This window comes from Anticarsia gemmatalis, chromosome 14 (genome assembly GCF_050436995.1).
Source record: "Anticarsia gemmatalis isolate Benzon Research Colony breed Stoneville strain chromosome 14, ilAntGemm2 primary, whole genome shotgun sequence".
Classification (NCBI taxonomy): Eukaryota; Metazoa; Arthropoda; class Insecta; order Lepidoptera; family Erebidae; genus Anticarsia; species Anticarsia gemmatalis.
In genome coordinates, this window is record NC_134758.1 from 4496424 (window position 1) to 4509401 (window position 12978).

The 12978-nt window shown below is 35.0% G+C and overlaps 1 protein-coding gene across 1 annotated transcript in view; it reads left to right on the forward strand.

The window, feature by feature from the left end:
• Window positions 1-12032, forward strand: part of LOC142978213 (uncharacterized) — a 92184-nt gene extending 80152 nt beyond the window's left edge. The window contains exons 18-23 of the mRNA XM_076122554.1: window positions 5250-5372; window positions 6054-6184; window positions 6483-6662; window positions 9510-9653; window positions 9970-10050; window positions 10249-12032. Coding sequence (XP_075978669.1) covers window positions 5250-5372; window positions 6054-6184; window positions 6483-6662; window positions 9510-9653; window positions 9970-10050; window positions 10249-10324 — 735 coding nt within the window. The 3' untranslated portion in view covers window positions 10325-12032. The remainder of the gene's footprint in view (window positions 1-5249; window positions 5373-6053; window positions 6185-6482; window positions 6663-9509; window positions 9654-9969; window positions 10051-10248) is intronic.
• Window positions 12033-12978: the final 946 nt, after the last annotated feature.

Sequence of the window (12978 nt, forward strand, 5' to 3'; positions counted from 1 at the left end):
TCTTTGCCCATTATTCCTCTAATATTCTGGTGTACCAGGTTAATTACATTTTTAGGTTTCTTAATTAATTTAGCATGTCTTTCAATTGAATTATTTATTTTGCAAGAGATTGCCTCTTTTGTCTTATAAATTAATTTAAATAACATAATGTCATATCACCATTAATGTCAAAATTATTATGAATGTCAAGATTATTAGCCATATTACTGGCTAAGTTATTGGAAATGTCAATATTATGTTGCTCAATAGAAGCAACTTGTTTAGCCAAGTTCTTGGCTGTTATAGATATAAAATAGGATAGCGAAATTGCTATTTGTCTTTTACAATAATAAGAAAGATAATAACTATCTTTCGTCGTATATAAGCAATTACTAACAATCCTGTTAGTGTCAATAAAATGAAATTTATTATAATTGCCGAACATATGCCGACTGACATCGTCAGCGACTACTGCATTGGACTTTATAGACAGGATTACCTTTTTAATATCTTCCGGTGTTACTGGAGCAAAACAGAAGGGATCAAAGTTGGGTCGGGGTAAATTATTTACGGAACGGACAGTGTTGCACGTGGTTTGGTGATCAAGAGGTACTGTGGAAGCAAAATGGAGATTAATGTCATCCAAACCAACCGTGCAGTCTGGAACGTTACATCGTTGTTTGCCGATACCTAGGGTCCCTAGGAACCTCCAGATATCGGCTGGAGAAGAGGAAGAAAGATTACTGAGAATGTGTCGGCGTTTAGCGTTGCGTACCATCTGATTGCATCTGTTCCTTGCAACTTTGAACTGAACCCAGTTGTCGTCACAGCGGTCTCTGCGGAACTTTGCAAATGCCCTATCCCTACGCCTCATGGCAATGCGAACTCCCTCAGTCATCCAGGGAGCAGGCGGTCGTTTACGTCTCACCCTTCTGACTGGCGCGTGGACGTCAAACAGCCTAGTGACAGCGGTGTTAAAAATTGCGATTTTATCGTCAATCGTAGGGGCTGACGTTAGCTGCTCCCACTCGATGTTAGCAGCGTCCCCACACAGTTTAGCCATGTCCATACGCCCAAAACAGCGCCTAAACAGAACCTTAGGATGGGGTTTGGGAGGTTTGAGGATGTAGGATAGGTATATAAGGTCGTGATGAGAAAAACCGGGAGCAGGGTATTGACCAGAAAAGGAGACAAGGGCGGGAGTAGATATCATCATTAAGTCCAACCAGGTATCATCGCCATCGATATTGTGATGAGTGGCATTCAGCGGAAGAATGTGTAGACTGGCGGACTCAATGATGTCTAGGAGTTTACAGGAACGGGGTGAGCCAGAGGAAAGGAGATCGGTATTAAGATCGCCCATGATGATGTGATGTGAGTAATTGGACCCTAAAGATTCCAGCACTAATTCAATACTGGAGAAATAATCGATGGATGGGGGACAGTATATAACGCCAAGGAGGATTTTTGCTCCTTTGACCCAAACCTCCAGGTAAAGAAATTCGGCCGAAGCAGAGTAGTTGGGACAAGAAGAAGTTAGAATTTGGTAAGGGAAGTCACTTCTGAGGTAGATAGCGACACCACCCCCTCTCCTGTCCATCCGATCATTACGGATAAGAGTGAATCCAGGGAGAGAGTAAGAAGTTGAGGATAGGTGAGGTTTGAGCCACGTCTCTGAAATCAGGACGGCATGAACGTCAGCGTCAGCGAATGCCTCCTGCAGGTCATTATAATGGCTAGGGACGCTTTGCGCATTTATGTGACATACGTTAAACAGGTTTATACCAGTACAGTCAAAAGTCCGACGCACAAAGTCACCTAGCGTACCTGTTATGGAGCAAAAACTTTCTTTCGAGGATGTACTAATATCGTCAGCAGAAAAAAAAGAAGCTTCATCATCAGACATATATAACACTATAATATGAGTAATAAATAAGTATATAATAAATAAATATAATTAAATAATTATTATAAAGTATGAGCAAAAATACTACGGTGCAAATTGCATCTCTGCACCACCCGCCAGCTAACATAAGATGAACAGAAAAAAAACAATAAAAATATAGTTCACGTTTCCGAACGAAATTGTTTAGATCAAAATTGTCAGATTGACAGTTGACATTTGACAATCATTCAATCCAGTCAACAACGTCATGAGTGTGTATAATACAGTGAATAGAGAATCTCAATAAGCAAATAAATAAGAAATTGAGGGTAAAAGTTAACTACATGTTACGTAAGATAGGAAGCGCAACAAAACTAAACTGTGGAGCGCGACACGGTTTCACAGTTCCGACAAACAACATTCCAACAACAATATTGCTAGTATTTGCGTGCTTTCGAACTAGCCGCAGATGTTCCCGCACTTACACTGGCTGCTCCGGTCTGGGAAGAATGGGAAGATGCGGCACCGGTCACCTTAGGATGCTTGGCCGCCAACGCGTTCAGCTCATCGGTAGTTATCACCTTGTGGCGGGTACCGTCGGCGACCTTCACAACTATGACGCCGTCCTGGGTCCAGCAGTCCCTCATGCCGAAGTGCTGACGTGCCTTGGCGAAAACAATTTGGCGGGTCCGCGTCAGGAACTCCTTCACTGCAATAGATGTCCCACGCAGCTTCGCCTTGGCACGCCAAACTACGCTCCGGGTATCCGCAGTCGTAAAGCGTACCAAAATGGGTCGGTGATGCTTACCTCCAGGGGCACCAATCCGGTGACAGAGTCTTATGGAGGCTGATGAGATGTCAGGCAACCCCATCTTGGAGTTGAGTATGTTCGAGGCAATGTATTGTGGGTCGACCTTTGCTGACTCTGGGATCCCCAAGAAGAGAAGATCCTTTCTTCGGTGCCGAGTCTCCATGGAGTCCACCATCCGGGCACACTCACTGATTTGCTGTCGAAGCAACCCAAGCACACCAAACATAAGTTCGCGGAAGGTGCGGAACTCCTCAGCAACCTTGGCCACAGTGTCCTTGGCAGCACCAGTTTGCAGCTGCGCCTCAAGTTCAGCCATCCTCTTGCTAAATGACTCCTCTAGCTTCGCCTGAGTCATCTGGATTTCACTCAAATGAGACATTGTGTAGTTGTTAAAGGTGTGTAGTGACTTGCAGATTTTGTTTCTTTAGCTGGCAGGTGGTGTGCAGTATTACACTAATACTACATGTACTGGGTATGTACTAAATGTAGTAAATACTATTTATTTATTGATTTCAATTGATTGAGATCAATAAAAACTGTTAAATAAATTAAATTGCAATAAAAATATCAGGAGTGACTTTTTGTGTGTCTTACTTATTTCACACCTACCGCCCAAAAAGGTAGGTGTGAAACTTTGAAGTATGTTTGACACAATAAAACTTGTGTCAAACATACTTCAATGTTGATGAAGTATGTTCATCAACATTGAAGTATGTTTGACACACTTCAATGTTGATGAACATACTTCATGAAGTATGTTCATCAACATTGAAGTATGTTTGACACAAGTTTTATTGTGTCAAACATACTTCAAAGTTTCACACATTTTACCGTTTGATGGAAATTTACTAGACTAGGTCCGTTAAATCTATGCCAATGCTAAAGTTTGAGGTTCAGTTTTGATACGTTTGTACTGACATAACATGTTATGTATCAGCGTTTTATTCATAGATTAAATTGTTATAAAACAATTTTTTATGTCATGTACAAAATTCTACTGGCACATTGAAGGGAGATAAGAAGTTATATAATTTGTACGCACCGTATCATATACATATTATTATGTGGATAGAAGTGAAATAGTCAAAATGGAAATACTACCACAAATCTATATGATATAAAATATCTAAATACAGTGGAGCACATTAAATAGGTTAATTTAAGTAATTTGCAGTGCCAATACACTGAAGTGGTGTACGTGGTTAATGCATGGTTGTGGTTAGATAATTTGAAACACTCGGTTAAACACGGCATGTAATGGAATATGGAATTATAAACTACTAAATTATTTCTGTACTATATATCGGTTTTTACGGTAATTATAACAATACTTAGAAATGTTTAGAACTATTGTCATGTTTAATAACTTGTTTTATTTAAGTGGATATCGATTTCAATATTCATGAACTTATATAGTTTTTCCTTATCCATATTTATATCTCACTTTTTTTAAATATAAAGAATAAAAATTTAAATATAATTATATGTATAAATACATTTAAGGAAAATGGAACTACTGTTACAAAAAAAGAGCATCATCATCTGTCTAGCCTTTCCTCCGCTTCTTACGTTGAAGTCAGATTCATGTTTTCATACATGCTTATCGGATCTTAACAACTCGGTTATCTGGGTTATAATATGATAACCTGTAACTATATAGCATATGTTAAAATGTCAACTGTTTCCAACGTGAATATAACCCTTGGAAACTGTTATTGTTTTAATAAAACTGTTTAAAAATCGGTTAGGGTTAAGTTCTTTTTAATTTGATGTGTAATGAGAACTGCTAGAGTAAGAGAAACAAAAACTATGTTTATTGTAATTATTTACTTCGAAAGCAAGTAATTTGTTTTCTAAAATTCAATTCCAAACTTCAATTGAAACCATTTTTGTCATAATGGTTTTCCACTAAACTATTTTACTGTAGTTTTACACGAAAATAGTTTCATAAACAATAACTAATCTGAGCTTACAAATATAGGATCAACTTTTCAAATCTTGGAAATCGTAAAACAGTGTAGCGGAAATTGTTTAAAGTCCAAGTAGTTATATAATTCTGATTAAAACAATTCCACCCATCGACAAAGGAAACTTGATTTCAAAATATTATTACCAGGAGATTTTAGTTCTAAAATATTCATGAATAATAAAGAAAATTTTCTTTCCCATGGCCTCCAGGGAATACAGAATTCTGCCTTTATTCGGGTCTTGTTATTTAAACGAAACTTATTCCTATTCTCAATTGGTTATACATCTAAATGAGTTAACAATTTAGCAAATCTCGGAATGTTTAAATTTCAATCTTAATTCCGTGAAATAAAGTTCAGAGTAAATTAAAGAATTCAAGGACAAGGGCCCTCATTTTTCTTCGAATGATGAATAAGTGTTGAGTTGCAGGATCCGCATAAAAACGTTGCCGCAGTTCCGCCTTTTTAAAACTGTATCCAGTTGAGATAATTGTGTTAGCTTCTCGTTTTCCGTATTCTGTTTCTATTATGTTTGTACGAGATAACTTCAGTTTATGCATAAATTCTCTTCCTATTTCCTGTATTAATGCAATTAATTTTGTTCTAGATGGGTTCATTGCTGGCTATACATACTCCTCCGGCAGGTGGTCCGACTCGAACTCCTTTACAAAATATACTTGAAACGTCAAGTTTAGTGCATCACAAGAATCCAGCTGTAGAAGGACCCGTGGTGAGCATTTTTATTCAAACATTGTTATTATACAACAAAAAACAAACAAAAAAAATGACCTTTCTAAAGGTCAAAGTCCTTGTTCATAAAACCTTTGGCGGTATTAGTAGTACAGATTTAATAGTACCTTTAAATCGAAGTAAGAAAAGATAGCCACATTGACCAGCCTTTGTTTAATGGAGTCGGAAATAAGTGATTCAGCAGTTTACTCACCTTGACCTTACTTCGTTCGCAAGCTAAATATATTTGAAGGTCGAGTTGTTTCTGGGCAGTTTTAACAAGCTGAGAAACTTTCGGACAAGCTATGAATATGCATAGTCTGATACGGTTTTCTTTTTGTGAGCTTTGAATTGTAGCAAAACTCAAACTTTTAAAAGATATTATTCTTTCTTTTACTTTTAAAACATTTCCAAGTATACACAATATACACTCCAGTACAGTCAGCTCCAAAAGTAGCTAAAAAACTTCATATTTTCAAAACCTCTGCGTTACGTAACTTTAATAAATAACTGATCAAAATGAGTTAGAATTAAACATTTCAATCAATGGCAAATGTTTTTTCCATGGAATAATGTGACACTTCAGTATATAGGGTTTCAAAAGATTGAGTATGATCAGCTACTTTTGGAGCTGGTTGTATAAGAAACTTTAAAAATACGGTTATTATTTTTTGTTTCGTAGCTTCGCCTAGCGGCTTTAAATGAGCCACATACAGGAGACATGCATGGTGTGAGCAGTAGCAACTATGAATGTAGACGACAAGCACAAAGAGCTAATATGGATGGCACTTTCAAAGCTTTTATATCATCAAGGTAAGTAACCCCGTCGTCAAGCCAACGGTGTTTTCAAAAAGATTGTGCATATCCTACTTTATTTAATAAAATAATTAAACTTTTTTTTTGGATCGTATAATTTAAAAATTCCCAACAAAAAATGTTCTTTTTTGTGAAATTCGGGATATAGATTTTTTTTTGTATCATACAATATCAACATTTCTGATAAAAATTCAATTGATCAGACAATCATCAGTAATGCAGTCATCTAAATACACTAAAATAGTTGATCAATAAAATTTCTGTATGGTGTTTTAACAAGGTAATTCTTTCTTAGGGTCCAAACAATAGACTCTATAGTAAGTTGGGTGGACAGAGAGATTCCAGTAGTGAATACGAGAGGAGACGTTCTCTTCAACTCCTGGGGTGAAATGTTCGATGGGTCGGGAGCATTGTTCGCCCACGCACCCAGGATCTACAGCTTCAGTGGCAAAAATGTCCTCATGGACGCTGGATGGTAAGTAACTAACATTTTATGAATAAAATTTGTATAATTTCTGAACGGAACAATATTAATAAGCTGTGAATTTTAATTTGGTGATAGCCAAAACATGAATCAATATTGGGAATTGCTATGTATATTAAAACTTTGGGGCCGTTTTGCATTATTTTTAGTTACCGCATCGACTAGGGTTTTCTCAAATACTCTTTATTAAAAAGCTAAATAAAATGAATCATAGTGATTTTAAATTACAAACACAAAATATAAAACAAAATCATTAAAAGCTTTCCTGAATTACTAACAAACACATTTATCACATTAATGATAATAAAACGAATATAAAATATCACTCACGGATAATAATTGCCTGTCATTTCGTATTGTACCATCGTCAATTATTTAATGGAACATGATCGTAATAAACCCAAACTCATATTAACTGCACACAATAACGGCAGAAACGAAGATCCAAATCAATGGGCTATCAAAATATTATTACCCCGAATTACTTGGTGAACCAAATTGAAAATCTATACTAATATTATAAAGCTGAAGAGTTCGTTCGTTTGTTTGTTTATTTGAACGCACTAACCTTAAGAATTACTGGTACGATTTGAAAAATGTCTCAGTGTTAGATAGGCCATTTCTCGAGTAAGGCTATAGGCTATATATCATCACGCTACGACCAGTAGGAGCAGACTACCAGTAAAAAATGTTACGAAAACGGAAAATTTTGACCCATTCTCTTATGTGACGCAAGCGAAGTTGCGCGAGTCAGCTAGTCGACGAATAAACGTCCGCTATAATGATGGTGCGTTTAGTGATTTGAATAAGTAATATGTACACACTGTAGTGGTCGTGTGACAGGTGACTTTCTGACACGCAATATTATTAACTGTCACATGTTGTTTGGAAGTACTATAACGAATTTGACTCGAAATGAAATTGGGTAGAAAAGAACAGTTTATCGCTGGTAACCTAGAAAGTGACGATAAAGGCTAATTTTTACGAACAATTTCCTAAACGATTGATGATTTTATTAACATGACAAGAACAGAGTGTAAAGTCTGATAACACAGAGACTATTAATTGAGCTTATTTCCATGACTACTCACCTGAACAACAGATAAACTAATAAAATAGTTTACTTACTGCAAAATTTCATATTTTGGATCTCTAATGTTATAGTATATCAGAAAGTAATATGAGAAATACCTACTATTAATGAATTAAGAGAAAATTTTATGTCAATTACAAGTCATGGCTGCAAAGTACTTCAGAAAGTTGAAGGCGTTTCAGTGTGACAGTCAACGTACTTTATACACAAAATAATTCTTTTGATGTATTAAACTTTTGCTATCTACCTATAATTTTCCGGTCTAAAAGAATTTATTAATGTGTCAGCTATCTAAAAAAACACATTTTATCTTACTTTGAAGTTTTTACGGTACACGAAAAAGGTTCTATATCGGTTTCACATCTAATATTATCGTTTATAGTCAAAGGTAAGCCAGTCAAAGACCAAAGTTCTAAAAGGTGTATCTGATCTATAAATATAGACCTTTGATGGTCCATTGATGTATTTTAAATTCCTTCAACGTCATGACATTTATAAATAAGGATATATACAAATAGAATTTCTTCCTTCGTACAAGTACTTTTGTAATTTTACCGCCCATCACCCTTTTCTTAAGTCCAGAAATAGTATCAGTGGGGCAGTTTTTTTGTTTATTTATTGTATAGTTAGTGGTCAACATAGTGACAAGTTTGTTCAAGCCGCCAAAAATACCTTTAAGTGATTGACTTACTTACGACTGCTAGCCATGTCGGGACCGTCTTTTTGACGACGACGCGCTCTCTGAAGCACGAAAACGTTCAGTTCAAATACCACTAAGTGGCAATCCATATATGGAACAATGGTTGTATGGTGAAGACCGGAATATTATTGATAATCTTCTACATAATACTTAATATGTGAAAACGGTGAGAAATATAAGTACAGATTATCGACTTAAATATTAAGTTTGAGTTCGAGTCAATCAGATTAGACATCAAATTTTAAATTTCACTGAAAATGACAGTTTGTCACAAAGTATTTGTTTTGTGGCCACTGTTTTTGACGTTTAATTTTCTCAAAACAGAGTCTGGTATTTATATTATGCTCTAAACAAAGAAGCTGGGATCTAGGCCTCAAGAGACAATTAATGAAGTTTAATCTAGTAATTGTCCTTGAACTGTTTATGGGCAAAGTTCGTGACGAGTTTAGTAATTAGAATTATTTATTCAACTACTCGATTATTAAACTAGAACAAAAGTTCATAATACCCTTACATATACCATACTTATTTTGTTACAATTAAATTACAGTATATATGTAGCTTTCTTTTAGTGGGACGCAGCCATATAAAATCATGGACACCAAAACTACTTTTCTTGGAACTTACAAAATATTTGTTCCGAATGGAGACGGGACCATTGCGACACACGTGCCGTCGAAAATCTACTAATATTTGCCTAAACGAAAATGAAATACGTCTTTCCTTTTCAATTTGATTCTTGATTACATCATAGCTCAAGAGTCACCATAACAAAATCAATATTCCATCAAATCAGTAAAATATTAATATTGTAGTGCCTCTACATCTGATTATCACGGATGGTTACGTAAATCAATCAGTTTTATTAAACAAACCTTGTATTGTCTGTTATGAAATCTGGAGCTTATTGAATTTGTGATACATACACATAATATTTATGTTCATATTGCGTCTAATAAAACCAATATCTCTGAAAGATATCTGCGGAATTCCAATCTACGTTGCTCGCGACAGATTTGTAATGTACCGTATCCATTGCGCGCAGGCCAACAAAAGCCGTGTGGCACGGCGCGAATCCCAACGGCGAGCCAGCAATGGACGCTTACTGTGACGCATGGCACAGCAGTAATCCGGACAAGTTCGGACTGGCGTCCTCGCTTCGCTCCAATAAGCTTTTAGACCAAGAAACGTAAGTGGTTTTGATATTTCAGTGAAAACAGGAGCCGCTTGTTATGTAAAGTTTCAAAGATAATTTTCTTGTGTGTTCTCGTTTGTCTAATATTTGGAAAGGAAGACTCCTAATTAGTTGGTAACAAAAATAAAATATAACGTTGTAAAAACAGAAATAAGGGAAGGAAAGATTGCGATGTGGTTTACTTTGAGCAGGTCTGACTTGATTGTGTAATATTTGTTTGTGCCAGATGTGGGCACGTGTTTACACTTTGTTTTAATGAGCGAAACTTGATACTTTGTGACTTGGACGTTATAACGATGTTTTGTTACAGATATGCGTGCAGTACTAGACTTATAGTTTTATGCGTGGAAGCAACGCCAGTAGATACAGTAAGAAGAAAAAAACGATCGAAGTAAGTACTTTTAAATACGGAAAAATAACCCTCAACTGACTGTCTTTAGATACTATATTAGTGTAGTAGTAGTAGTGTCGGGATTTTTTTTTCGCTACTGACCTTTATTATATGAAGACACTGACACATAATATTCCGGTGATCGCACTGGGTATTTTATTTTTGTACCATTTATTAACTTGCGTTCTTTTCACACAGGTACCGGAATACAGCGGACAAATTGCAATTTCTAAAAGATATCGGTGATCGAAATGATACTAGGCGAAAGTTATAGACATTGATTAGCTATTTTTGATTAGATTTAAGTAAAAAACAATGTGAAGACTGTAAATAAATTGTATGTAGATAAAAACGTTTTCGTAAAGCAATGATTCCGGTGGAACATATCGACAATATATTTCTCAAATAAAATAACGATGCTATTTGCTTTAGTGGATGTTTTTTTGAGTAAAATGACGTCATTTAGCAATTTTTCGAGCAACATTTATTGAGAAAATAATGCATTTAAAGAATAATTACATTTAGAACTACAGTTGGTCGACTTTTTTGTAAAATTACCTCCAAATTGTTCAACATTTAGACTGACTTTTATTCCGAATGTTTAGTTGAGCTGGGTCGACGTCATTTTAGCCACAAAAAATATTATAACTAATTGGTTTATGTCTATAATTTCTGTAGTTTTGTAAATAACTGGCTTAAAAATTCTGTCTATGCGATATTACTTATGTAAATATATTTCTAAATTTACTTGATAGTCTATTACTAGTATTAATATTGTAATTGGTAAATAAATATATTTATTTTATTTTGTGTTTGTAAATGTAGAGAAAAACTGAATATAATAATGTTAATTAAATTGATATAACGAAATCTAAAAGAAAGCCTAATTTTGAAAATCTGAATATCGAACTATAAAAGACCAGAGTCGCTACAATGCATCATTCTGTAGTTCGATTCTCTACTACTACCGACAACCGGCTTGTCATCGAGAAATTTTGTATGAAAATCTGATCAGCGCCTCTGACGTGCGTCATAGGAATTATTTTGGCAGTACATTCTAAATGTCAAATTTTCGATACTCGACAGTACCGACTGTACAGAATCGCGCTACAGATTTCATTAACGCATCACTGATGTTTTGAAGCGACAAGTAAAATTTTGGTGTCAAAGTGTTGTATTCTGCCCTCGCACTGAAAGGGCTAATGTAATTGAAATGTTAATATTAAAATAGGTATATTTAGTGTTGTACTTTCTATGTATATATTTTTTGTATTTTCTGAATGTTCTCACGTCATGTTAGACAAATGGTTTGTAAATATACTTTAAGTAATATTATAACCTTAAGATCCGTCCGTCGTTTTAACGACTTTGACGTGAACAAACTTCGTAAATAAATAATACAAATGTATGTATTGCGTGTGTTTTCCTTCTTTTATTATTGATGCTAAATGATTCGAGTCAGGGAGCGTCACTATGGCAACTTTGATGTCGATTTTCTCAAATTAAATGGGAAAATAATATAATTTTCTATTCATTATATTACTACTATTCATTACTATTTTTTAATCCTAATGAATTTGTGGAACCTATTATTGTCCCATTGTTGGGCAAGGGTTTCCTCCCGAATCGAAAAAGGGGCCCTAAGACTAACACGCATTAATTTCTTGCAAATTACAATTTCTGTACAAAGTTATTCTTCGCGTTAATTCTTTAAAAAATGTCAATACTACCTAATCATAACGTAACGTGAGAACAGTCAACCACTGTTATGTCAATATAAAATTAATGTCGACTTTATAATTTAGCTACTAAAGTTTATTTTCGTTCATTTCATAGACGCATCAATTGTAAGTGTCAAGTGGAATATAACTAATAATTTTAAGGACCTTGTAATTTTTCATTGTTAAAAAAACGACGCTAGGTAAAATTTTATTGTACTTAATAAGTACAGATTGTTTTGAAAATAAAAGAAGGTTTTTATATTACTTTGTTTTATTTGACTCATGAACTGGCACGACATTATTATACCTCTGCCTTATTATCCTTAAATCCCTTACACGATTTGCTAACAGTCATACAATTATTAAAAAAAATCGGTAGGCTTTGTTTGGATTAAGACTAGTTGGTTGGTTAAGCTATAAAAACTTGCAATAAAATTACATTAAATCATGCGTAATTTTACAATTAACCTATTTATGGCTTAACATCTTGTCAATACTTATCTAATCTTAGACAAAGCTCCAGACATACAGCAAATAAAAAGCTGCTACGAATAGATAGCTAGGAATAGGTGTCAATAAGTAATCTGAGTCTATTCTAACAATAAGCACGTCGAACGTCGGCCCAATATTATGAAGTCAAACAATGACGTAAGTATACGAATATAAAACAACAGTCTGTGGAAATCTGTAGGGAAATTTCGATCTAGACAATGTTTGTATAGACTTATACGTAAACATCTTAGAAGGACATCGAAAAGCCAAAAGGTTTTAGACTAGGGTTCGAAAAAAATTTAGTCTGCGGACATACATAAACTATATAATAAATATCTTTGGACAAGTCCCATACTGTCATCTGATTTTAAACTAAATGGGCTTGTATTTATTGCAACAAAATAATTTAGAAACATACCTTTGTATACTTAAGGTAAATTAGCACCCAGTCCGAAAACAGATCCTTGAACTCATAACTGAAATATTTATCATGGTGGGATTCGAACCCACCACACACGGTGCTACGATTATTGCGGCGAGGTGACCACGTTAACCACTACGCTACGCTTTTGAAATTGATATAATGAGCTTATTAACTAGGCACGTGATACTAAAAAGCGAGCAAAAAATACTTCCAAAGAATATGCCTGACATGAAAAAGTTCTTAAGTTCTAAAGCACTATAAAACTAATGTATTTTTCTCTTCAATATGACC